Below are 23,448 nucleotides of genomic sequence, written 5' to 3'. Positions count from 1 at the left end.
CTATTTTGGAAAGTAGAGTGAGAGAAAACCAAACACACAATTTTAAACTAATAAACGCAGAAGTCCAAGAAAGAGACATGTATGTCCAGTTTATTTACTTTATTTAATCAAGACTATCCAAATTCCAAACTAAAAAGAATCCACTTGTTCATTGCTTACAAGTGCACATATATATGCGGAGAGATAGATAGAGGGAGAGCAAGTGACCAAATCTTGACTTTTTCTTTTAGTAAAACGAGTACAATCAAATCAAAATTTTATTATATAAAAGGTTCATTATTCGTGAATTTCTTCAAGATCATATTTTCACAATGCAATGAGGAAAATGGAATCCAACACCAATGAAGAACAAATTTTGATATTCATATGGTAAGAGAGATTAAAACACACTTTTGATCAATTAAAACCAATACACACGCATGGGCTACACTACAGCCAAAATAAGGCTCTCACTTTAGTGTAGACCCTTTTTATTAATACATAAGTGATTACAAATTAAGTGCAACAATGTTGAACATAATTTATTGAAAAAGAAACAAAATCAAATTGCTTTAGCCGCAAACTTAATATACCGGAGGTGGGGGTGAGTTATAGAGGTAAGGATGATATGGTGGAGGAGGAGGTGAGGGTGATGGAGGAGGTGGTGACTTATAGTAATATAGTGGAGGAGGCGATGGAGAAGGTGGAGGTGGAGATTTATATACATATGGAGAAGGTGGTGAAGGTGAAGGAGGTGGTGGTGACTTATAAATATATGACGGAGGAGGTGATGGAGATGGTGGAGGAGGGGATTTGTAAACATATGGTGTAGGTGGTGATGGAGAAGGTGGTGGTGGTGACTTATAAACATATGGTGGAGGAGGTGATGGAGATGGAGGGGGTGGAGATTTGTAGACATATGGAGGTGGTGGGAATGGAGAAGGAGGTGGAGGGGACTTATAGACATAAGGTGGAGGAGGAGAAGGGGATGGTGGAGGTGGTGAGTTATAAATATATGGAGGTGGTGGAGATGGAGATGGTGGTGGTGGAGACTTGTAAACATATGGAGGTGGTGGAGATGGAGATGGTGGGGGTGGTGACTTGTAAATATAAGGTGGAGGTGGTGAAGGCGATGGGGGTGGTGGAGACTTGTAAACATATGGTGGAGGAGGTGATGGAGATGGAGGTGGAGGGGACTTATAGACATAAGGTGGAGGAGGAGAAGGAGACGGTGGAGGTGGTGACTTATAAATATATGGAGGTGGCGGAGATGGAGATGGTGGTGGTGGAGACTTGTAAACGTATGGAGGTGGTGGAGATGAAGATGGTGGAGGTGATGACTTGTAAATATAAGGTGGAGGTGGTGAAGGTGATGGGGGTGGTGGAGACTTGTAAACATATGGTGGAGGAGGTGATGGAGAAGGAGGTGGAGGGGACTTATAGACATAAGGTGGAGGAGGAGAAGGGGACGGTGGAGGTGGTGACTTATAAATATATGGAGGTGGTGGAGATGGAGATGGTGGTGGTGGAGACTTGTAAACGTATGGAGGTGGTGGAGATGGAGATGGTGGAGGTGGTGACTTGTAAATATAAGGTGGAGGTGGTGAAGGTGATGGGGGTGGTGGAGACTTGTAAACATATGGTGGAGGAGGTGATGGAGATGGAGGTGGTGGGGATGGAGAAGGAGGTGGAGGAGGAGAAGGGGACGGTGGAGGTGGTGACTTATAAATATATGGAGGTGGTGGAGATGGAGATGGTGGGGGTGGTGACTTGTAAATATAAGGTGGAGGTGGTGAAGGTGATGGGGGTGGTGGAGACTTGTAAGCATAAGGTGGAGGTGGTGAAGGTGATGGCGGGGGAGGAGACTTGTAAACATATGGTGGGAGAGGAGAAGGGGAAAGAGGAGGAGGAGACATATAGACATATGGTGGAGGAGGGGAAGGAGAAGGTGGAGGTGGGGACTTGTAAACATAGGGAGGAGGAGGTGATGGAGAAGGTGGAGGGGGAGACTTATAAACATATGGAGGAGGTGGTGAAGGGGGTGGGGGTGGTGGTGATTTATAGACATAGGGTGGAGGAGGTGAAGAAGATGGTGGTGGAGGAGACTTGTAATGGTATGGAGGGAATTTGTAGACATAAGGAGGTGGTGGTGATGGAGAGGGTGGAGGTGGAGATTTATAATAATATGGAGGTGACTTGTGATAGTAGGGTGGATTTACTTGCTGATATGGTGGTGGTGGGGGGCGTGGATAGTAGTTAGACGGTTGGCCATAGTAAGGCTTATAATCAGCACCAACACTCATAGCTATTAGGCAAAATGCCAATGCAAGGATCAGTCGAGGCCATTGCCTCGTTCCCATCTTCACTTAGTATGAAGCTCTTTTGTATGATCGTTCTTTAGAAGACTTACTATGATCTATTAATTTATTGCTTTGCAAAGTATGGATTGTAATCCTTTATATAGTGTTTGCTTTCAATCATATGGTCGATAAGATATCATTGTTGTTAGATGACAGAGTGGCTTAAAGTTTGAAAATATATTTATATTATTTCAACTTGATATATGTTGTGGTTTAGCATTAAACGATTTCATATTTTCCACGATGCGGGCTGGGTACAAACTACAAAGTCAAGAAGAGAGTAGTGGATGGCATGGCTGAATGAAGAGTTCTTGTTTGATATAAACAAATAATTGAAAACCGCGTCATAGCAGTCAAATCTGATTATTTCCTCTGCCATTTCACGGAGAACTGGCCATCATGATCGCAAGCCTAAAGTGTGAAACGGCTTATAAAAGTCAAATGCAAAACTTGCTCCAATTCTCTAATATGTCTTTTCTTTATAATTAGCTTTTGTTCTTTCTTCCTAATGGCTATATTTTCAGATTACAAAAACATAAAGTTATCTTTATAGCTATTTTATCCTTATGTCGTCGGTGAAAACTTCTTCAGGTTATAAGGCATCCTTGTCAATAGTCTAAACTAACATAATCTTGATAACACTCTAGAAAATTCTCGTTCTTGTGACTTCATAATTTTAATTTTTGACATGGTATATATAATTACTTTCTATGCGAGTACACCTACGTTAATTGTTTTAATCAATATCACGTGTGTATACGTTTTGCCTTTTTTAGGCCACCAGAGAAGTTTGTTCTAATAGACTCTTTGATCAATTCCACCCTGCAACTAATCTTTTTTATGCTAGCTATAGAGCAGTAAATGGATTTTTGCGTGTTTGAAAGCTCGTGTAATATTTTGTAAATAAAAAATTCTTGGTGTCGAAATGTAGATTGATTGTGGAAAGACATGTTGTAATGTTATTTATTTCTTTATTTTTATGTTGAACGTGTAATACTATTCAATATTCTCCTAAAAAAAATATTATTTAATATGTATTGTGCAATGTATTGTATTTGATTTGATTGATACAAAAAGACTATAAAAATACTTCGATCAGCACGTCGTTGCTTGCTTGTTGAATTCATGTCTCTCTTTAATTTGATTAGTCTCTTTAACTACCTGATAACCTCCTTTTTGTTATTTTTTTCTCTCCCAATTTTATCAAATTCATTAAATTAACCATGCTTGTAATTTTCTATTACTGCCCATTTAATTCATATTACATTAGTGCATTCCAATTTCAGCGGACATGACTTCTTTAATTTTCACCTTACGTTACATCTAGATTTCATTATTATCAATTCATGACACTATATTTGTTAATTGGAAATTGATTGTCCTATATAGGTATATATTGATACATATGATATCTTCCAGGGTTGATGTTAATTACAGTTGTTTCTCCATAGAAGTTTGGTTAGGCGCAGATCAATAAGAATGGGATAGATTTATACTTGTCATTGAACTGCACATGACCTCAACGCAAAAATTGCTCCACTTATATATATAACATTATGAGATGGATAGAATGGTTAAATTTTTCCTTTAATTTTCACATGTTTCTAGCCTAACGAGAAAATTGGAAGGGACGTGAAATTATATTAGCAGAAAATTAAAACTATACTAGGTAGCCTTAGGGTTTTATCAAAGATCAACCTATCGCTGCTTGGGTTAATTATATATATAGCAGCAATATTGTGCCACGGGTTTGAACACGAAATGAAATTATGTGGGAAGGGGCAATGCATCTTCCATTTACTTTTATGTCTTTCCAAGTTTGAAATAACTGGATAAAAATTAACCGTCTCTGGCAATAAACTTCGGATCAAGAGTTACTTAATTATATATGGTGCAAGCTTCCAGTCGTAAAAATGTACAAAAGTATCCTACATAAACTACGGAAAGATCTACCAGTATGTATGCACCAGAAAATAAAAAAGTAGATTAATATATTCAGATATTTTTCTTACTTAAAACTTAAAATAAGGTAATTAATAGTATTGCCTAATGGGGAAGAATAATCGTCCTAATTAGAATTTAGAAGGCATATATTTTAATCAACATATATGTCTTCTATACGCTGTTACTTGTCATAGTAATTTTTATCCCCATTAATTTTACCAAGTTAATTATTACTTAATTGCAACATTATCGATATCTCACCTCCATCTTCTTTAATTATTATTTCTCCCACGTCGGTTATACTCTTTGCTAAATAACTACTATCCAAGAGTATATCTTAAGTTTTTAGTTGACATCAACTTAAGGGACTACTCCGTCAATTAGAATATTTGTTGATTATGTCAGACATTCTTTAAATAACTATATAAACATATTTTACACGCTGAAAATGTTAAAAGATCTTAAATAATTTTTCTGAAACACAGGAAAATTATATTAAATTTATAGTGCAATAAAGACATTCGAAAGGTCCCCTTAAAAATCGGTTCATAAAGGGTCCTACCCAGTCATATAAGCACTTATCAAATTTGTTAAATATCAGATGTGAGACTATTCTCAACAAATTATAAAATATTTTTCTCCCACTGCGTTCTAACTTTTAAAATATTTTTTCTTTCCACTCATATATGCATATATTTTTCTTTTCGGCTTGGTCAGAAAATCATCCATATTTTTTTTTTTTGTGATGAACTATTCCTAAGGCTATTAGTGCAAGTTGGAATTTCTTTTGGTTTCACATGTTAACTTCTCCTTTCTCATTGGCCAAAATAATACTTTTATCATATTGTTCACTTTAATTAGACATAGGCAGGTTGTTTAAGTTATCTTTCATTTTGCTACTCGATAGTTTTTTATTATTAAAGTGATGTTTTTTTATAGTAAAAAATTTAGGTGAATTGAATTTCGAACATACATTAAATCAGGACATACATCATACTTTAATGAGTTTGTTTATAAAAATATTTATAGATTATTTATCAATAATTCTCATATCAACAATGAGGTTCGAAGTTCGAACGCATATTATTGTGAGATAAGTTTCATCCTTATAAATTTGACCATTGTTGACTAAAATGATACTTAATGACTTTGTAAGTGAGAAGCATACATATAGGGAGACTACAGTCTACATATTCTTATTCTTCTGTATGTTTAAAGTTTGCTTGGTGGTTGCTCCATGCTGTGTAGATAGCCAGCTCACTTGTGAAGACTTTCTAATCGCGCGGAAGAAAACTGTTCTGAATTCTGAGTGAAGCCATCGTGGCCCATATGCATATTACTTCCCTATACGTTCACACTTTCCCTCCGAAATCCGAATCGTGAATAATGGGATGGGAGCGATTCAAATATAACACAGATAAGATCATAAAGCGTATCATATTTGGATAATACTGAATCGTATAGCTCAAAAATAGTAATATTAACTTTTAGTTCATTGAAGAAAAGATAATAAAATTGAAACATGTAATTTCATAACGCAAAGAAAATGGAAACCAGCACCAACTAAAAAGGAAATATAATATATAATGTATATATGAAAAAGAGATTAATACGCACTTTTGAGTTAACACCAATACACACTCATGGGCTACACTACAGCCAAAATAAGGCTTACTTCAGAGTAGACCTTATTCTGAATAAATTTTTGTAATTATAATTAAATTAAACTCAACAATGATGAACATAATTTATTAAAAAATTTAAATTGATCTAGCCACAAGCATAATACACAGGAGGTGAGGGTGAGTTATAGAGGTGGGGTGATATGGTGGAGGAGGCGAATGTGATGATGGAGGTGGGGATTTCTATTATTATGGAGGAGGCGGTGAAGGTGATGGAGGTGGTGGTGACTTATAGTAATAAGGAGGTGGTGAAGTGAACTTAGGCCAGACGTCAAAAATCTTCAGGGACAAAGTGATTGCATTATGCTCATGCATCAAAACAAACATCTAGAATTAGAACTTCATACATTAGTCTTTGCAAATCCATTTAGGATATAAATAGACATCAGGGACAAGTATTCTAACAATTTTGGGTAGGAAAAAATTCACCAAATTGATAGAAAAAAATCTAAAATAGTACATATTAGACAAATAAGATCGGCTAGGTCACAACATTATCACATTCTGAATTTATCTTTTTTTATCTTCATCTTAATCTTTTGTTTTTTTTTCATCTTTTACTTTTCTTATCTTATCTTTTTTTATCTTTATCCTTATCATCTTTTAATCTAAATCTTTTTTCAATCTTTTATTTTTATCTTTAAATTTGTATCTTATTTCTCATTTTTATTTTAAATTTCTTATCTCTGCCTTGCAAATTGGATTTGTATCAATCTAAATACAAACAAAGTTCATGTGATTTCGACATTTAGACTTTCGAGTATTTTACTACTTGTAAAAACTAGTGCACTTGTCAACGAGTTAGCATGAAGATTTGTAGACATATGGAGGGAGAGGTGAGGGAGATGGTGGAAGAGGGGATTTATAAACATACGGAGGTGATGGAGATGAAGATGGTGTCAGGGGGACTTGTAAACATATGGTGGAGGTGGTGAAAGTAATGGTAGGGGTGGTGACTTGTAGACGTAAGGTGGAGGTGGTGAAGGTGATGGAGGAGGAGGAGAGTTATAAACATATGGAGGAGGTGGTGAAGGAGATGGTGGAGGTGGAGACTTGTAAATATAGGATGGAGGAGGCGAAGATGATGGATGTAGTGATGACTTATAATAATATGGAGGAGGTGGCGACTTGTAATAATATGGTGGAGGTGAGTGGTAGATATAAGGAGGTGGTGGTGATGGAGAGGGTGGAGGTGGAGATTTGTAGTAATATGGAGGTGAGTTGTAATAGTAAGGTGGACCGTTTGCTTGGTGATATGGTGTTGGTGTGGGGTGTGGATAGTAGTTGGATGGTTGGCCATAGTAAGGCTTATCATCAGCGCCAACACTGATAGCCATTAGACAAAATGTTAATGCAATGACCAATGGAGGCCATTGCCTGTTTCCCATCTTCTCTATCTGAGTTTGCAGCCCTTGTTCTCTCGTCCTTTAGAAGACTTATTATGATCTATTAGTTTCTTGCTTGGCAAAGTATGGATTGCAAGCCTTTATATAGTGTTTGCCTTCAATGATGGCTGATCGATAAGATATCTTTGTTAGGTGACAGTCTGGCTTAAAGTTTCAAAATATGATTACATTATTTTAACATTTCAACTTGATGTTGTGGTTTTCCAATAAACGATTTCGTATTTTCCACAACACGGGGGCTGTTAACAAAGTCAAGAAGAGAGTTGGTGATGGTACGGCTGAATGAGTTTTTGTTAGGTTTAAACAAATAATTTTCAAGCGCGTCATGTTTAGTATAGACAATTCTGATTATTTCCTTTGCCTTTTTGTGGATAACTGGCATTATGATCGCGAGAGCCTTAAGTGTGAAATTGCTGATAAAGTCAAATGTAAAACTTGCCCGAATTCTTTAAAATGTCTTATCTTTATTATTAGCTTTGGTTCTTTATTCCTAATCGCCATATTATTGGTTAAAACATAATCTTGTCTTTATGGTTATTTTATGTATCGTCGGTGAGAACTGATTCAACTTATATACGACATCCTTTTCTCCATAGGCTAACTAACATACTTGACGAATTATAATAATACTGTAGAAAATTCTCATCGTGGCTTGAAAAAAAAAATTGACTTGGTATAATTACTTTCTATGCCCGTAGGACTATATATATCAATTGTTTTAACCAATAATATAACACGTATGTACTCCTTTTGCCTTGCTTAATTTTTTCACCATCTGAAGTTTTTCTAACTTTGATCAATTCCACTAGTGCTCTCCCTGTACCAGATATTTTTTTTTTATGCTACTGCAGGCAGCAGACAGCAGTAAATGGATTCGTGATCGAGTTTAATTTGAAAGCTCGTACAATTTTTTTGTTAATAAGAAATTCCAGGTGTGTAAATGCAGATCGACGGTGGAAAGATTTGTTGTAATGTTATTTATTTCTTTATTTATTTTGTGTTGAAGTTGCAATATTATTCTGGGTGTTTTTCTTCTGATTTGACATTGTATGACTATAAAAAAAAACTTTGCCTAACTAATATGCATGTTTCATTTTCATTCAATTAGTCTCTCAACCAACCAGATAACTCTCCCTTGGTTATTATTCTCTTAATTTCTCCTAATTTTTAAGAAAAAAAGGATTATGCATCAAATTACATAGTCATTAAGTTACCATCCATCATTAAATTTATTAATTTTTAAAATAAGTATCTTAAAATAATTCTGATAATTTATGATTAAATGACAATATAAAATATAAATACTCAATTTTTAATTTCAAAATTATTAATTTAGTCCCTCCGGTAATCTTTCTAACACATTTTATTCGAATCACATTATTGCAGAACAAGTTTAGCGGTAGGCTCTTTTAATTTCACCTTACAATATTGAGAATTCATTATTGTAGTTTTGTACATTCATCATTCATCACACTTGGTTAATCAGAAAATGATTGTCAATGTATTGATACATATGTGATATATTGCAGGTGAATGATTTCAATTAGAGTTGTTTCTCCATAGAAGTGTGCATAATTAGGAACATATATAACTGCAGGTTTCAACGCAGTCTGCTCCCCTTATTGCATTATGAAAGTATCCTACATAAATGGAAAAATCAGTATGCGCCAGAAATTAAAAAGGGGTATATCGGTGTTTCGACTAGGCTTATGAATGGGATATTCAGATATATATTTCCCATACTTTGTTGAAGGTAACGGGTAAAGGTGTGGCTTGATTGACGAAGGAGAATAATCGTTCTAGAAAGGCATAGTATTTTAATCAACAAACTGAATACATCTTCTAAAACGTTGTTACTTTGCCATAGGAAAATATGTCCCCAATTTTACTTAGTTACTTGATACATTCTTCACAATATCTCACCATCATCTTTATTATAACTATATTTTCAGTTGTCGTCGTACGTCGGTATAGTCTTATAGTCTTCGTTAAATATAACTTTGTTTTTAATTTCCCAAGAATATCTCAGTTTATAGTCTGGTATTAATTTGAATATTTAAGGGACTCCGTTATGCTGGTCTTTTTTAATTTGATAAATAGCTATAAAGATAATACATGTAGAAAATATCAACAGATATCTTGAAGTAAATTTTCTGAAAGACTGGAAACTTATAAGTTTTTTTCTCTTGACAGTCTATATACATACAATTAGCTTCTTATACTAGAATCAAAGTAATTGAACCCACTTTTTTTCTATGATGAACTGGAAAGTTAAAAACTATCGAAGAACGTCTTTTCCTTTTCTTTTTTTTTTTTAATTTGGTACCACCGTATGATAATTGTCAAAAATATATATTTAACTGAGACATGTGAATTTAGACAATTATCTCATATTTTCTCTTATTCAAGACTTTGTTTGTCTTTTTGATGTAAATTGTTAAGTTGTAATTTATCATTGATAACTGCTAAATAAGAGTTATTTTTTTTATGAAAATAGAGTTAAAATATCTTTAAAAACAATTATTTAACAGTTATTCATACTTAATTGTTAAGAATTGGTGTTTTTCTGTTCACGACTTGCATATATAAAAATTGGAGGGACTAAAAGCAAAAAGATGCAGGAAATGCGAAAAAAGATGAAGATTTTAGCATTACGCCTAGCCCAAGATGCGCTCAGCGCGTGCTAAGCGCAAAAACGGGTACCTGCGCTAAGCAAGCAGAGCGCACTAAGTGCAAAAATAGGCACATGCGCTAAGCGAGCAGAGTGTGTTAAACGCGAGTACGCAAGGCTCAAGTTCACCTCAACAACTATAAAAAGAGAGTCAAAGGGAAAGAACGCACCAAGTCAGCACTCTCATACATACCCAAAGCCTGAGAACTCTTCCTTAGAGAATTCTTTCCTCTCTCATCATTTTCTTATTCCCTTCTTCCATCCCTTCTCCTCCACAAATTCTTATATCTCCATCTTAGTGTAAGGTCCTCATGACTATAAGAGACTAAACCCCTAGTTAGGGCTTGACAGGCCTAAAAAGTCAAAGAGATGTACGATGTATTCCATATTTATCAATGCAACAGGTGTTTTCTATCCTATTATCTTTTTCTATTTATATTTCATGTATTACTCATCTTTACATTATGTTAGGGGTTAGATACTCGACAGAGAATTACTTTTAATAAAAATATAAAGAAGATATGCATGCATTAGTTTTAGAGGTTAGGCGCTTGACAGAGGATAACTTCTAATAGAACTAAAAGGAAAAGATATTATAATGAAACCATTGCTAGACATAGGATGATAATGTTATGCCCATGCATTAAAGCACACATCTAGAATCAAGGTTTCATGCATTTTATCTATTGAATCTTTGCAAAGACATTTGGAAAATAGGTAAGTAAAATATGCTTGTCATCGTGAGGCATCAGGGGCAAGTAGTGTAACACATGTGGGTAGGATAAATTCACCTAATTGATAAAGAAAAATCCAAAAATTTATACATCCTAGGCAAACAAGACATGTTAGGTCTTAACATTTGCATCTATTGAAATCTCTAATTAAATACTTTGCTCTCTATTATTTTCACAATTACGCCCTGCATCGGTTTTGCGATAAACAGATACAGAAGGTGTGTTAAAGTGTGTAAAACTTTCACATCGATTGTCTCTATGAGCAGATATAGAAAGTATGCCTTCTACACAGTAATTTTTATTAAAATAAGATACATAGTATATTTTTATTATCATCACAAATTACATACATGTAAATAAATAAGTCGTTGCTAATACTGGACTCAGTTTTTTTTGAGTAAAATCTCAAGTTCAAATCTTATAGATAAAAAAAATATAAAAATTTCTTGAAAATTCCATTAAAAATGACAACTAGATTTATTAATAGGTACTTTAAGACCAATATTATCATGATAAAAAAAAATTACATGCATCTAAATTAAACATACACCTCACTGTTTTTAGTTCATATGAATATATACTAGATCTCTCATTTACGAATATAACCCTGAAGTCTACTCAATATATAATAAAAGGTTGAACTCTTATAAGTTGAATTAAAGCTCAAAAGTATAATTATAAGCTGAATTTCAATTTTAATGAAATTGTGATAACAAGCGTATTAAGATAGTATTTATTTAATTTTATTAATATAGCATTTAATTTTAATGAAATGTTTTAATTAATTTTATATAGTATTTAATGAATTATTAATATAATAATTTATTGAGTAAATTAAACTCGCACGCACGTATTTTATGCGGATTGCGCCTGATATTCCTAGTTAACGGTAGGATTGTTAATGACATTACAAACAGGGGTATAAGTAATACATATAAAACATATATATAGGTCGCTAATGTAATTTATTCATAAAAATGTATTTTTTAAAAAATTAAACACTTAACTACAGAAAGAGTCTAAACATGTACTGATAAATAAAGGTATTTCTGAGAGTATACAAAGAGACAACCCTTTTGGAGACATCGGATTTGATCAAATAAAAATCTTTATTTCGAAGAGTATATGAACTTATACAGAGAAGGAAATGGAAACCTAACACCAACCAATAACAAAATATGACACTGTGAAATTTGATAAAAGAAATTAAAACAAAGTTAATTATGAATTAACACTCACTGATACATATATATATAATAGTACAACATATGGGCACATCCATAACATGCATGGCTCTTGCTATAGCGCAGACCATATATTATTAACGAATGCTCGCTAATAAACTGCAACAATGTTGAATCTTATTTAATGGATAAATTCAAATAGCTTTAACTCCTAGCCTAATACACGGGTGGCAGGGGTGATTTGTAGACGTAATGTTACATATGCTGGAGGATGTGATGGTGGGAATTGTGGAAGTGAAGTCTTGTAGTAATATATGGAGGAAGTGGTGAAGGTAATGAAGGAAATTGTTACTTATAGGCATATGCTGGAGGAGGCCAGAGAGATGGTGGCAGTGGAGATTTTTAATAATATGGAGGAGGTGGGGGTGGGGACTTGTAGTCATACGAAGGAGGTGGTGGTGGTGACTTGTAGACATAGGGTGGTGGTGGAGATGTGTAATAATATGGAGGTTTATAAACATATGGAGGTGGTGGTGGAGATGCATAAACATATGGTGGAGGTGGAGGTGACTTATAAACATATGGAGGTGGTGGTGGTGGGGATGGATAAACATATGGCGGAGGTGGTGGGGACTTGTAGACATAAGGAGGTGGTGGTGGAGATGAATAAACGTAAGGTGGAGGTGGAGGTGACTTATAAACATATGGAGGTGGTGGTGGTGGGGATGGATAAACATATGGCGGAGGTGGTGGGGACTTGTAGACATACGGAGGTGGTGGTGGAGATGGATAAACATAAGGTGGAGGTGGAGGTGACTTATAAACATATGGAGGTGGTGGTGGTGGGGATGGATAAACATATGGTGGAGGTGGAGGAGACTTGTAAACATATGGAGGTGGTGGTGGAGATAGATAAACATAAGGTGGAGGTGGAGGTGACTTGTAAACATATGGAGGAGGTGGAGGGGATGGATAAACATACGGTGGGGGAGGAGGGGACTTGTAAACATAAGGTGGTGGTGGAGGTGATTTGTAGACATAGGGAGGTGGAGGAGGTGGGGATTTGTAGTAATAAGGAGGATATTTGTGCTCATAAGGGGAAGGTGGGGATTTGTAGTAATATGGAGGGTATTTTGGTTCATAAGGAGGTGGAGATTTATAGTAATATGGAGGGTATTTGTGCTTATAAGGAGGAGGTGGAGATTTGTAGTCATATGGAGGGTACTTCGGTTCATAAGGAGGGGGAGACTTGTAATAATATGGAGGATATTTGGGTTCATAAGAAGGTGGCGATTGATAGTTATATGGAGGTGGTTTGTAATAGTAGGGTGGATACTTTGCATTATATGGTGGTGGTGTTGTTGGATATGGATTTTTGTAGTATGGTTGGCCTCCATAGTAAGGCTTATCATCATCAGCAACAACGATGCTAGAAATTAGGCAAAATACAAGGGCATAGATGAGTCGAGACCACTGCCTCGGCTCACCTGAAGTTTCCATAGTGTGCTTCCCTGTCTGTAGCTTATTACTTGGAAGATAGACTTGTGGTTTAGTTATGCTTAATTTACTTGGTAAGCATAGTAAGGATTGTAACCCTTATATAGTGTTAGTAGTACCTTCCATCGTATCTGGGAAGATTCCTTAGTTAAATGCATTAATTGTTTTATAATATATTAGACCAGATTTCGAGGTTGATATGCACCCCTATAGCCTTTGTTTTCATCATTTTATATTAACAAAGTCAATAAGCTTAAGGTAGTTGGTGATGTCATAGCTGAACAAGTATTCGTTAGATTTAATCAATATTGGAATACCGCGTCTAATCAGGTGATTAATTTAATTGTGAGCAAAAAAGCCATTGTGTGAAACAGATTATGAATTGAAGTAAATGGTTAAACTTAACTGAATTAATTATATAATCTGTCTTTTCACTATAATATATAGCTTTGGTTCTTTATTCCAAATGTCAATATTTCAGGACTGTAAAATACTAAAACGTAATAATCTTATGTGCCAAAAATCAAAAGTTGTGTATATTAATACTATTTTACGATCAAATGTCGTGTATAAACAGCTTCAACTTACCTGGTGTCCTTGTCAATTGTAATGCACTTGACAAATAATTATATTGAAAAAATATTTTTTTACTGAGGAAAAAATATTATTAAAATGTTAACTTTTGACTTGGTACATAATTACCGTCTATCATCAATTAACTTCTGCACTTATATCACTTAATAACATATTATCCGTGAAGATAAAATAATGTTATAGATATTTTTACATAGTATAAGGGCGGATGTACCGAAGTGCAGTGGATTGTGAATCCATATATATATATATTTAATCACTACTGGTTACAAATCAATAAAAATAAATAAATAAATCCACTAGTTACAATTCTGCAAATATATATAAGGCGTGACACTTAAAATGTAATTAATTATTTCTTTTACAGTTATTTCGATCAATAACACTATAAGTAAACTCCTGGAAGAAGAAAAAGCACTCAAAGATCGAGTTAAAGTAAAAGTTTTACCTCTTTTTTGAAACAATTTTATTTCGATCAAATATATCAGGGGGGTCAGTGGATCACCAGCATAAGTTAGCTTCAGTGGATTTTTTCAACCATGTGATTTTATTTTAAGCCAGAATAGTAAGTGGATATTCCCGACTTCGAAAGCTCGTGCATGGATATTGTAACACACAAAAATGCTGAGTCTCGAAATGTAGATTGACTGGGTAAATGTTTCTAATGTTATATTATTTTAATTATTAGGTTTACAGTTTACTTGTAACATATATATACATATTTTAATTTGTTGATGTTCCAATAGGACTAAGACAACTCGTAGATTACTTAATTTACATATTGTTTGCTTGACGAGTGTTTCTTCCTCATGCGATTAGCCTTTTCTAACTACCAGATCTCTCTCTCATTATTTTCCTTAATATTGTTTTTCTTTCAGTACGTTTTATCAAATTAATTGCATTAGTCATACTCAAAACCCTCTTGTGATATATTTTCTATCTACATTTCCTCTTATGATCAAATTCTGCAGTTAGAACTTCTTTTCACTTTATTTAATCAATTAATTATTTATAATTAATCATATTAAATGTTTGATAATTAGTTTTCATATGCTATTGGTATGTATCATGCAGGTGACTAATATCACAATTTTTAGTTCATAATAGAGCGAGACCAGGCTGTTTCTTAGATTATCCATTAGTTAAACTATCAAAATCGTGTAATTTTGGAACTCAACGCTGTTTGCACTATTTGCTGCACTCGCTGACTTAAATATTCCTTACGTCATAAGGGTAATATATTATTAGATTATAAGACAAGCATAATGGTTGAAAAAGTCCTTTAATTAAATTTCCACTCAATCTAACGAGAAAATCAGAAAGGATGTGAAATTATATTTGCAGAAAAGAAATTACACTTGAATATATCAGGTAATCAAGACATGAATTAACTTGCGAGAGATTGTTCCAACGTCTTGAGTTCAAATTCTAAATATATAATTGTATTAAATATTTTAAAGGAAAGTTTTATCATCGTGATTCTATCCGTCTCAAAGAGCTAGATTGTCACTAATAAAGAATATCATGTCATCTAAACTGGAAAAAAAAAAATCATTGAAGAACTATGGATTGTGTGAAGTTACTATCACTCCTCGTGTTATAACAACCATATTGAGCCACTTTTAAGTTTGAACACGAAAACGATTTGGGATCTACGATTCAGCTGAAAGAAATTTTGACAAGAAAAATAAATCAGCTGGGTCTTCCTGAAATTGTTAAACAGTTCCATTTTCTGGATCTTAAAGTACATGTAAAAACTAACTGTTAGGGGTAGCCAAACTCGTAGTAGTTAAGAAAATTTGGAGAGTCGTTTTTCTAATTTTTGGTTGAGTGGGACATTCAGAATTCCCATACTTAGAAGGTAACGTGTGGCCTCATGTAATAAAAATGAGACAAAGTCTTTACGTGTTTGGAAACAAGTCTTTGGAAGCCTAAAAATCACGTCTATTTATATATATATATCATGTGTGTGAAAGTTATAGTGTGTGAGGTGTTGTGATCTTCTATATCCATCTTCAATTCCTACCAATAGGAAAAACATACACGTGAAAAATCACGTTGCCGATCCGCAATCAAACAGGCACTTAATTGACGATATAACGTTATCGTGCGGGCTTGGGACGGCTTTGTAAAAATAGGTAACAAAGCATAATAAGTCTCACTCAGTACTCTGCCATTGTTAGAAACTTTGGCCCCAATTTTACCAAATTAGTTGAGACATTAATCAATAATCAAGATACCTCGTTGCTATGCACCTCAAATAATTTTATTCAGTTTTTCCATTAATGTGGCCTTACTCTGTTTATTATCCGCATATAATTAATTTTACCAAGTTACATTTAATTAAGTTAAATTATTCTTTTCTTTAATCTTTTTATTTAATTTGCACTTTTTATCATTAAATATTTTCTTGAATTTTGTTTTCATATTTTAACCATGTTACGCATTTTATTATCATATTTTCATAATGTTTCAAATTTTGTCCTCTAATTATAATGTTAGTGTCATATTATTGGGTCATCTCAACAAGTCATGTTAGTGGCACATTTATTTTCAGGTTAACATCAAAGTGGGATGCCAATAATTAATGTTGTCACATGAATAGTTGACTAACATAACTCATGATCAATTGACAAAACAATAAAATTGACAACATTTTGAAACTTTGGAGACAATCGGCAAAAATAAATGAGAACAAAATTTGCGACAAAACCAAACTATGAGAACTAAAAATGTAATCAAGCCAAGATTTTTTTTATTCTCCTAATCTTATTTCATATAATTGAAAATACGAATTAATCATGATAATAGTTAAAGTATGAAGGAATATCGAAAATTTGAAAAAACCTAATCACACTTCTCTGATAAGGTAAAATCAATTTATACACTTCAATTAATAAAAAAAGTTAAACAAGAATTTCTAAATATGATTGAGTGCATAAGTTGAACAACTTAATGGAAAAATCTAATTTACTTTACCTTAATTGACTCAAAATTTAGATAAAATTATCAACATGTTTTTGTAAGACAGAAAAAATGAGAAAAGAAAATAAATCAAATTTAATCATAATTTAATATTAACTTATCAAATAAATCCAAGGGTTCAGACATAACATGAGCAATGAAAAAATCAAGGAAGAGAGACAATGCTTGCGTGAATAATAATTACTCAATACTCGATTGGTTGTGTAATCATAAGTTGTCGGAGCTGACAACAATGATTATTCCCTTCACTTATGTACTTAAAAACATCAGGGTTTAATGTCTAACGTGCCCGAGTGTTATTTGTCTACAAGATAGTATTTAGTTTTCTTTCTCATGTAAACGGTGGACTATTATACAACAAATCTACCCTCATCGCTAATAATTGCGAGGTGCTTCAAAGTCCAATGACCTTAACGCACTTAGTGTCTAAAGAAATTTTCATAAAAACAAAGGCGAATGCATGTTCACATGGCTTTCCAACAACACTGTATCAGCAGCACGAGATACTAATTACGTGAAATCATAGCACACTGTATTAGATATTATGAAAACAAACCGTAATCCAACCTCTCCAGTACAACAATGATAATTGAGACATGTCCCATATCCTTTTATAAAACTTTAGATTCTCTCTGTATTTTTGCTAAACCCAGGGCTGACCTCACTACGAAAAGGGAAAAGTCAAATAAAAATGTATTTCTATGAAAGACCCCCACACTCAAGGAGAAACAGAAACATATGCAGGTAACTTATCCGCTTGAGATTATTTGTGTTTTGACTTGTCGGCAAACACTTCCGTGTAACATATAGGGCAAGCCTGAAAAAATAAGCCCAGAAGGAAAAGTATCTCAGCAAACGTGAAAATAAGCACTAAAAGCACTTATTGAGCTCATAATAAATTAGTAAATATCTTGCCTTATTGATGCTAAGCCACTTGTTCCCACAACTAGCATGATAAACATGTTTACATGGTAAGGTGATACGCTTGTCCCCTCTTCTATATTCCATCTGGCAAATCACACATCTAAACAAAAAGACAAGTCAGATCAATAAATTAGCAGGGAGAACGCAAGTTATAACTTCAAAGCATCAATAATACACGGAGTTTTTAAGTTAATTCCCATCTGGATTGTTTCCAATTCTATATTATATTATATTATACAAGGGAACAAAAGAGAAACAATACTAAACTTGATTCATTTTGCTTTACACGCACTTTGTTCTCATTTACAGATCATGCGAGACAGAATTCTTTGATAAGCTTAATAGAAATTTAAGCCATAGCATAAGCTTAATAGAAACAGTCTAAAATTCCTCAAGATTAATTTGGACCAAGTAGGTTCAAGAATAAAAAGCAGAAATAGTGATAGGAGAAGAAAAGCGGCATTTGAATTAAAAAAACGTGTCCAGAAACCCAGATATTACCTCTCATCTCGTGACTTCTTCCTCAAGAAGAACCCACATTTGTACTTTGACACTGGAAGCGAGGAGATCTGTTCTTGGGTAAGACCACGGCTTTGAGTTCCAACAGCTTCACCCAATTCAAGTAGTTCCTGCAATAAATGATACCATTTTGATGTTGGAAAATAATACATTCAAATATAAGGAGTCTATACTTCCACCCTTTTCTAATTGCTAATTTGCTATCTATACAGATGTTCGCATACTATAATGATTTAAGATCACACTACCATTTGCCACACATTTAATTGAAAAACACGTGCAACTGATACAATTTTCTAACACAAATGTTACTACCTTGTTAACTTCTATTTTTCTCCAGAACTAATAAACCAGCAGTAGAAGGAAAATAATGGATTTTACCAATTGCAATTAAAATATATAAGGCAATCTAGCTCATAAGGACACATAATTAACTGTTACAGTTTTATGAAGTGATTTGGCAAACAATATTTTCCAAGAGAAACTACACATAATTAACTGTTACAGTTTTATGAAGTGATTTGGCAAACAATATTTTCCAAGAGAAACTATCTCGTGTAGAATAATGTGTACTGTCAAGCATAAAACAACCAAAGACATAAAAATAAACGAGTAACAAAAGTATGTTCCCTTGGTCAAAAATTTCAAGATTAACTATTGTATATATCTAGAAGATTGACTCCAAAGAATCAAAATACTTTGTAGCTGTACTTAAGGAAATATTATATAATGCCTAGAAAGAGAAGAAATCCGAGACTCAATCCAACCTCATAGGTCATGTTGTCGGGATCAATATTGTCTTGCCAAATAACCTGCATAATTTGGCAAAATGGCTTGTTAGATCATCATCTATTGTGATTCAAACCGATGAAGGCTAAAGGTAACTGTATAAACTTCTTTTCAGGCACCAGGAATCTTGAAGGCAAATACCTGATAATCATTTGAATTACTATGATGTCTTCGAGGACCTGAAAGAAAAGAGACAAAGTTGTTCAAACTGTGAGCAATCATTTTATATGTAGGGTGAAAGGACTCAAAACTATCAAATCTGCAAAAAGGGGTTTGCATGGATTTAAATGAAGAGGTAATTAACAGAATCTACTGCCTTGTTTTTGGAACTAAGCTTAAAAAAGTCCTACAAATATTTGTTCTGTGCAAGGGACCATATTCGGATGGCTGACCAAAGTGGAACTACTCATTTAACTGCTTTGTCTCTGTCTCTTTCTTTAAGGAGTTGAACAAAGCATTATTAGAGGATCAGAGACAGATCCAAAGGGGCACAAGCCTTTTTAGTTTATTTCAAATTTATATGTTCTGAACTAATGTTTACTTGACTTTTGTCTCTAATACTAAAAGTCTCAAACACTTCTATCACTTCAATTTTCAGGCTCATTATTTTGACTTCTACATACGTATACTCAATGCAATTATACATGTCCAGGTCCCCTTAGATGTTTTATAGATCTGTCCCCACAGAGGACCCCAGTCCATATTTTCCTTACAACAATAGTTAAAAGCTTCAACATTTTTTTCCTTCTTAGCAAAAAGACAGGGTAAAGATTAATGAAGAGGTGTAGAGGAAAAGTGAAAATTAAATAAGTCAATCTACAATTTAGAGAAATATCCATTGTCTAGTTTTAGAAAGATCAGCAAAATTACTGCTAATCCTAGGGATCATATAAAGAGCTTAAGATCATGGCATTGGGATAACTGAATTAAATACTGAATTTGTACAACAACCAGTTTCTCAAACATTATGATGCTCACAAAAAGAATCAAGGTGTAGCAGTATAAAGTGAGCAGCAATGCCCTTTTTAGGAACTTACATATATACCCAAGACTGCATTTCAACACCCAGATATTACTATTGTAATTAATTTCTTATAATGTGAATGATGGGCCATTTGTTGTTTCAATTGTTCCAAGGCTAAGCTAAAGCCTTTATAAATTTACAAAATAATATTTTCAGATGAACCAAATCACAAACTTACATTCAATAGAATTGTCTTGTGTGTCAGTGTTTCCACCTTCAACCCATTCTGTGCTTACTGCTGGTGACTGTTCATTGATTGTCAATGAGTTCTCTGAAGGTCTCCTGTACTCATCCACCAGTGGTTCATGATGATTTACCTCATAACCATGACTATAACGATAGTATGAATTATTCTCTGGTTCAGATAGTCCAAACTTGTAAAAGCTTGAATTTGAAGGGTAAGAACTCTCCTGCATACATAAATGGAATTTTATGTCTTTTCTTGGGTATTATGAATCCTTCTAGTAGCCTACCATTAATAACAAAAGAACAACAACAATGTTTCAGAGAAAATAATGTACAGGACAGATTTACATTAAGAAAACAAGAAAATAAGAACAATTTCCATCAAACCAAAATTTATATAAAATGTATCTTAAACAGGATATAAATGAAAATTTTTGCAGGCACCTGAGCATGTGATGCACCAGAAAAAATGAAGTTGACATGTTCATAGGTGAGACCTTCAAAATATTCAATAAAGCTTCCTGCTGTATTATAGGGATAACTAATGGTATTGTAATGGACCTCCATGTGTGGGTTCCAACTCATTTTGAATCCTTTCTGGTAGACAAGTAATCTGCAGTCTGCAGAGTGAATTCAGGGCAAATTAAATTAGAAGAATCGGTGCAAAGACAGAATCACACAAAACAAAAAAAGCTTCAACACTAACATTAATTATTAATTAATATATACAAATCTATTCTTCAATCTTGACAGATTCACCAAGGCAGATTCGTCTACCTAAGTTGAGGTAATTAACAAAAGACCATCTGCCTCATATGATTCAGCTACTCCTAAAATGTAAACCTGCAGAAAGAAAAAATCACACAGATTTTGTGAGGGAAAATGCCAATAACTCAACCAAGGCTGTTTTATCTACAATTATTAATTGCTCAAGTCCATCCATTCTAAAAGAAAGAACAATCCAGCATGCCTAATCTAGCATTTTACATCAAGAATAAGAAAATTTAAGGACTAACAAATGCAGTAAAGAAAAATGACAAAAAAATTTGAAAAGGCATTAATACCAAAACTTGCAAAATTTTAGTCAGCAATCAGCCATAACCATCGTTAGCAATCTAATAAGCTTATATGATTATATCAAAATGTGTTTCTTATCGGCTGATCAGAATAGTGCATTCTAAGATCACACGAAAGTAAGAAAATCAGCGAGATCTCTCTGGAAGAAACAGAGATTCAATGACGAGAATTTGAAGCGAGAGAGAGAGAAATTGTCCTCGAATCTGAACCAATGATTTGGCCTTAGCCTATAAAAATTCAAGCAACGCAATGACAGCGTATTCCTCAACAAACTATAAATCTTATAGTTATATTTTTTTTATTTTCTATTTTTGGAAACCAAACAAGGCACAAACCGAATGAGTAGAATACTTGGTTAGAGAGAGAAGCAGAATCACATGAAGAACGCAATCGAGGCAGAAGAATCTCGCAGCTTCGGGGATCGCAACGGCAGAGGGAAAATGTACGGATCAAAACGAGAAAAGCAGCAACTGCGAAGATCGACAATGGCAAATGATATATTTATATATATATGTATATATAAAAAAAAGGAACGAGATGAAGAAGCAGAGAGAGAGAGAGAGAGAGAAGGATTAAGATTCGAAAGGTGAAATTGAAGGAAGTGAGACTGACCTAGAGCTTCATCGCTTTTGGTGCGAGAGGAGTGATAATGGCGAAAATGGCTTCGTCACTCTTCATTTTGTAACTCACTCACTCATTTCACTCTCTCTCTCTACCTTTACGCAGTTGCGCTGGAGCTGGTTTCACCTACACGCAAACTCCGTTAGATAGACCATGATCACCTGCATCGCACCTTTTCACCAAACGTTACGGATTTTTATTTTCTTTTTTGTTTCCTACCGATAATAATAACTGGAGAACACGATTAACGGTATTCAAATTTTGGTGTCATTGATTTTCTTTTTGTTCGGTTGTATTAATTTCAGATCAAAAGTAAAAACTTAAAACAAATTTAGGTAGATGAGCAAAACAGTTGTATTTCACATTTGACACTCTGACAGATTATTTATTTAAACTCTTATTTATCTCTTTAGAATCAAGTAAAGTAAATGTAATTTTTTAAGTATTGTTAAAGTTTGAAGGTTTTTTATATTCTGTGTAAAAATATTTTTTAATATATTTCAAATTATAATTGGATAATAATATATAAAATTTAAACTATGAATATGAGTTTCTTTCTTTTTCTTTTTAGAAAAAACAGTTTATACACTAATTTTACATGTCATCTGTCATGAATAATAAATTTATTAATTTTTATAATAATTAATAATTAACTTAGAAGACAGAATTAGTTAAAGTGTCGAAAATTATTGTAATGAAAATTTTATCATAAAAATAGAAGAAAATAATATTAAAATACATATTGCATTTTTATTGCGATAACTATTTTTAATAGAAAAATATGTTTAGTTACGGAAACTTGTGCTAATAAAGTTATTTTTATTTTATGCAATAATTTTTCTGAAAAGTGAAAAAAAGTAGTATGTTCAAATTAATAAAAAATGAAATAAAATGTAATGATTAGTTGCAATATCGAGTTGTTGTTTTTTATATTATAAAAATGTCTGGAAAAGGAAGATTTCTTTCTTATATTATATTGTTTATTTTTATTTTATCCATCTAATATAAACGAAGTAAATTATATTCGAGGGAAGTGTTAGTTTCGTATGTTTTCTTCATGTAAGTTAACGTTTAAAACTGATAAACAAGTGAGAAGATAAGAGGGGGGAATTAATAATTAATAATAACTAGCTATATGAAATAAAACAAATTAAGTAAAATTAATGTAATTCTTGCTTGCTGAATAAGGGAAGTATCAAAGAGAAATGGATAGAAATATGCTTTTGTTTGATTTTTAATAAAGAGATCAGACGCAGCCATGAGAAAAATTAG

The 23,448-nt window shown here is 33.4% G+C and overlaps 4 protein-coding genes across 10 annotated transcripts; all 4 read right to left on the bottom strand.

The window, feature by feature from the left end:
* Nucleotides 1-340: 340 nt before the first annotated feature.
* LOC114377139 (extensin-2-like) lies at nucleotides 341-2,423 on the bottom strand. Of its 2 annotated transcripts, XM_028335546.1 has the most exons (2): nucleotides 1,617-2,423; nucleotides 341-1,376 (listed from the first exon to the last, which is right to left on the bottom strand). In XM_028335546.1, the coding sequence occupies exons 1-2, from the start codon at nucleotides 2,337-2,339 to the stop codon at nucleotides 564-566; spliced, it is 1,536 nt and encodes a 511-aa protein (XP_028191347.1). In that variant the 5' UTR covers nucleotides 2,340-2,423; the 3' UTR covers nucleotides 341-563. The 2 variants fall into 2 exon arrangements, with proteins under 2 accessions (XP_028191347.1, XP_028191346.1); XM_028335545.1 differs by having other exon boundaries at nucleotides 341-2,423.
* A 4,184-nt stretch (nucleotides 2,424-6,607) lies between these two features.
* On the bottom strand, nucleotides 6,608-7,417 carry LOC114377140 (extensin-2-like). Its single transcript, XM_028335547.1, has one exon. The coding sequence runs from the start codon at nucleotides 7,351-7,353 to the stop codon at nucleotides 6,865-6,867; it is 489 nt and encodes a 162-aa protein (XP_028191348.1). The 5' UTR covers nucleotides 7,354-7,417; the 3' UTR covers nucleotides 6,608-6,864.
* A 4,449-nt stretch (nucleotides 7,418-11,866) lies between these two features.
* Nucleotides 11,867-13,548, bottom strand: LOC114373913 (extensin-2-like). The gene has a single exon (XM_028331487.1). It carries the CDS (start codon nucleotides 13,458-13,460, stop codon nucleotides 12,363-12,365), a length of 1,098 nt encoding a protein of 365 aa, XP_028187288.1. The 5' UTR covers nucleotides 13,461-13,548; the 3' UTR covers nucleotides 11,867-12,362.
* Nucleotides 13,549-17,463: 3,915 nt separating this feature from the next.
* On the bottom strand, nucleotides 17,464-22,340 carry LOC114373575 (E3 ubiquitin-protein ligase BIG BROTHER-like). 6 transcript variants are annotated; one of them, XM_028331063.1, is made up of 10 exons: nucleotides 22,168-22,340; nucleotides 21,907-22,025; nucleotides 21,185-21,321; nucleotides 20,923-21,098; nucleotides 20,471-20,702; nucleotides 19,410-19,447; nucleotides 19,247-19,291; nucleotides 18,462-18,589; nucleotides 17,952-18,060; nucleotides 17,464-17,853 (listed from the first exon to the last, which is right to left on the bottom strand). In XM_028331063.1, the coding sequence occupies exons 4-10, from the start codon at nucleotides 21,061-21,063 to the stop codon at nucleotides 17,800-17,802; spliced, it is 747 nt and encodes a 248-aa protein (XP_028186864.1). In that variant the 5' UTR covers nucleotides 21,064-21,098; nucleotides 21,185-21,321; nucleotides 21,907-22,025; nucleotides 22,168-22,340; the 3' UTR covers nucleotides 17,464-17,799. The 6 variants fall into 6 exon arrangements, with proteins under 6 accessions (XP_028186864.1, XP_028186869.1, XP_028186865.1 ...); XM_028331068.1 differs by having other exon boundaries at nucleotides 21,256-21,321; XM_028331064.1 differs by having other exon boundaries at nucleotides 21,256-21,321; nucleotides 21,891-22,025; nucleotides 22,168-22,339.
* Between the last annotated feature and the right edge of the window lie 1,108 nt (nucleotides 22,341-23,448).

This window comes from Glycine soja, chromosome 11, assembly GCF_004193775.1.
Source record: "Glycine soja cultivar W05 chromosome 11, ASM419377v2, whole genome shotgun sequence".
Classification (NCBI taxonomy): Eukaryota; Viridiplantae; Streptophyta; class Magnoliopsida; order Fabales; family Fabaceae; genus Glycine; species Glycine soja.
This window is presented reverse-complemented; position numbering and strand designations above follow the sequence as displayed.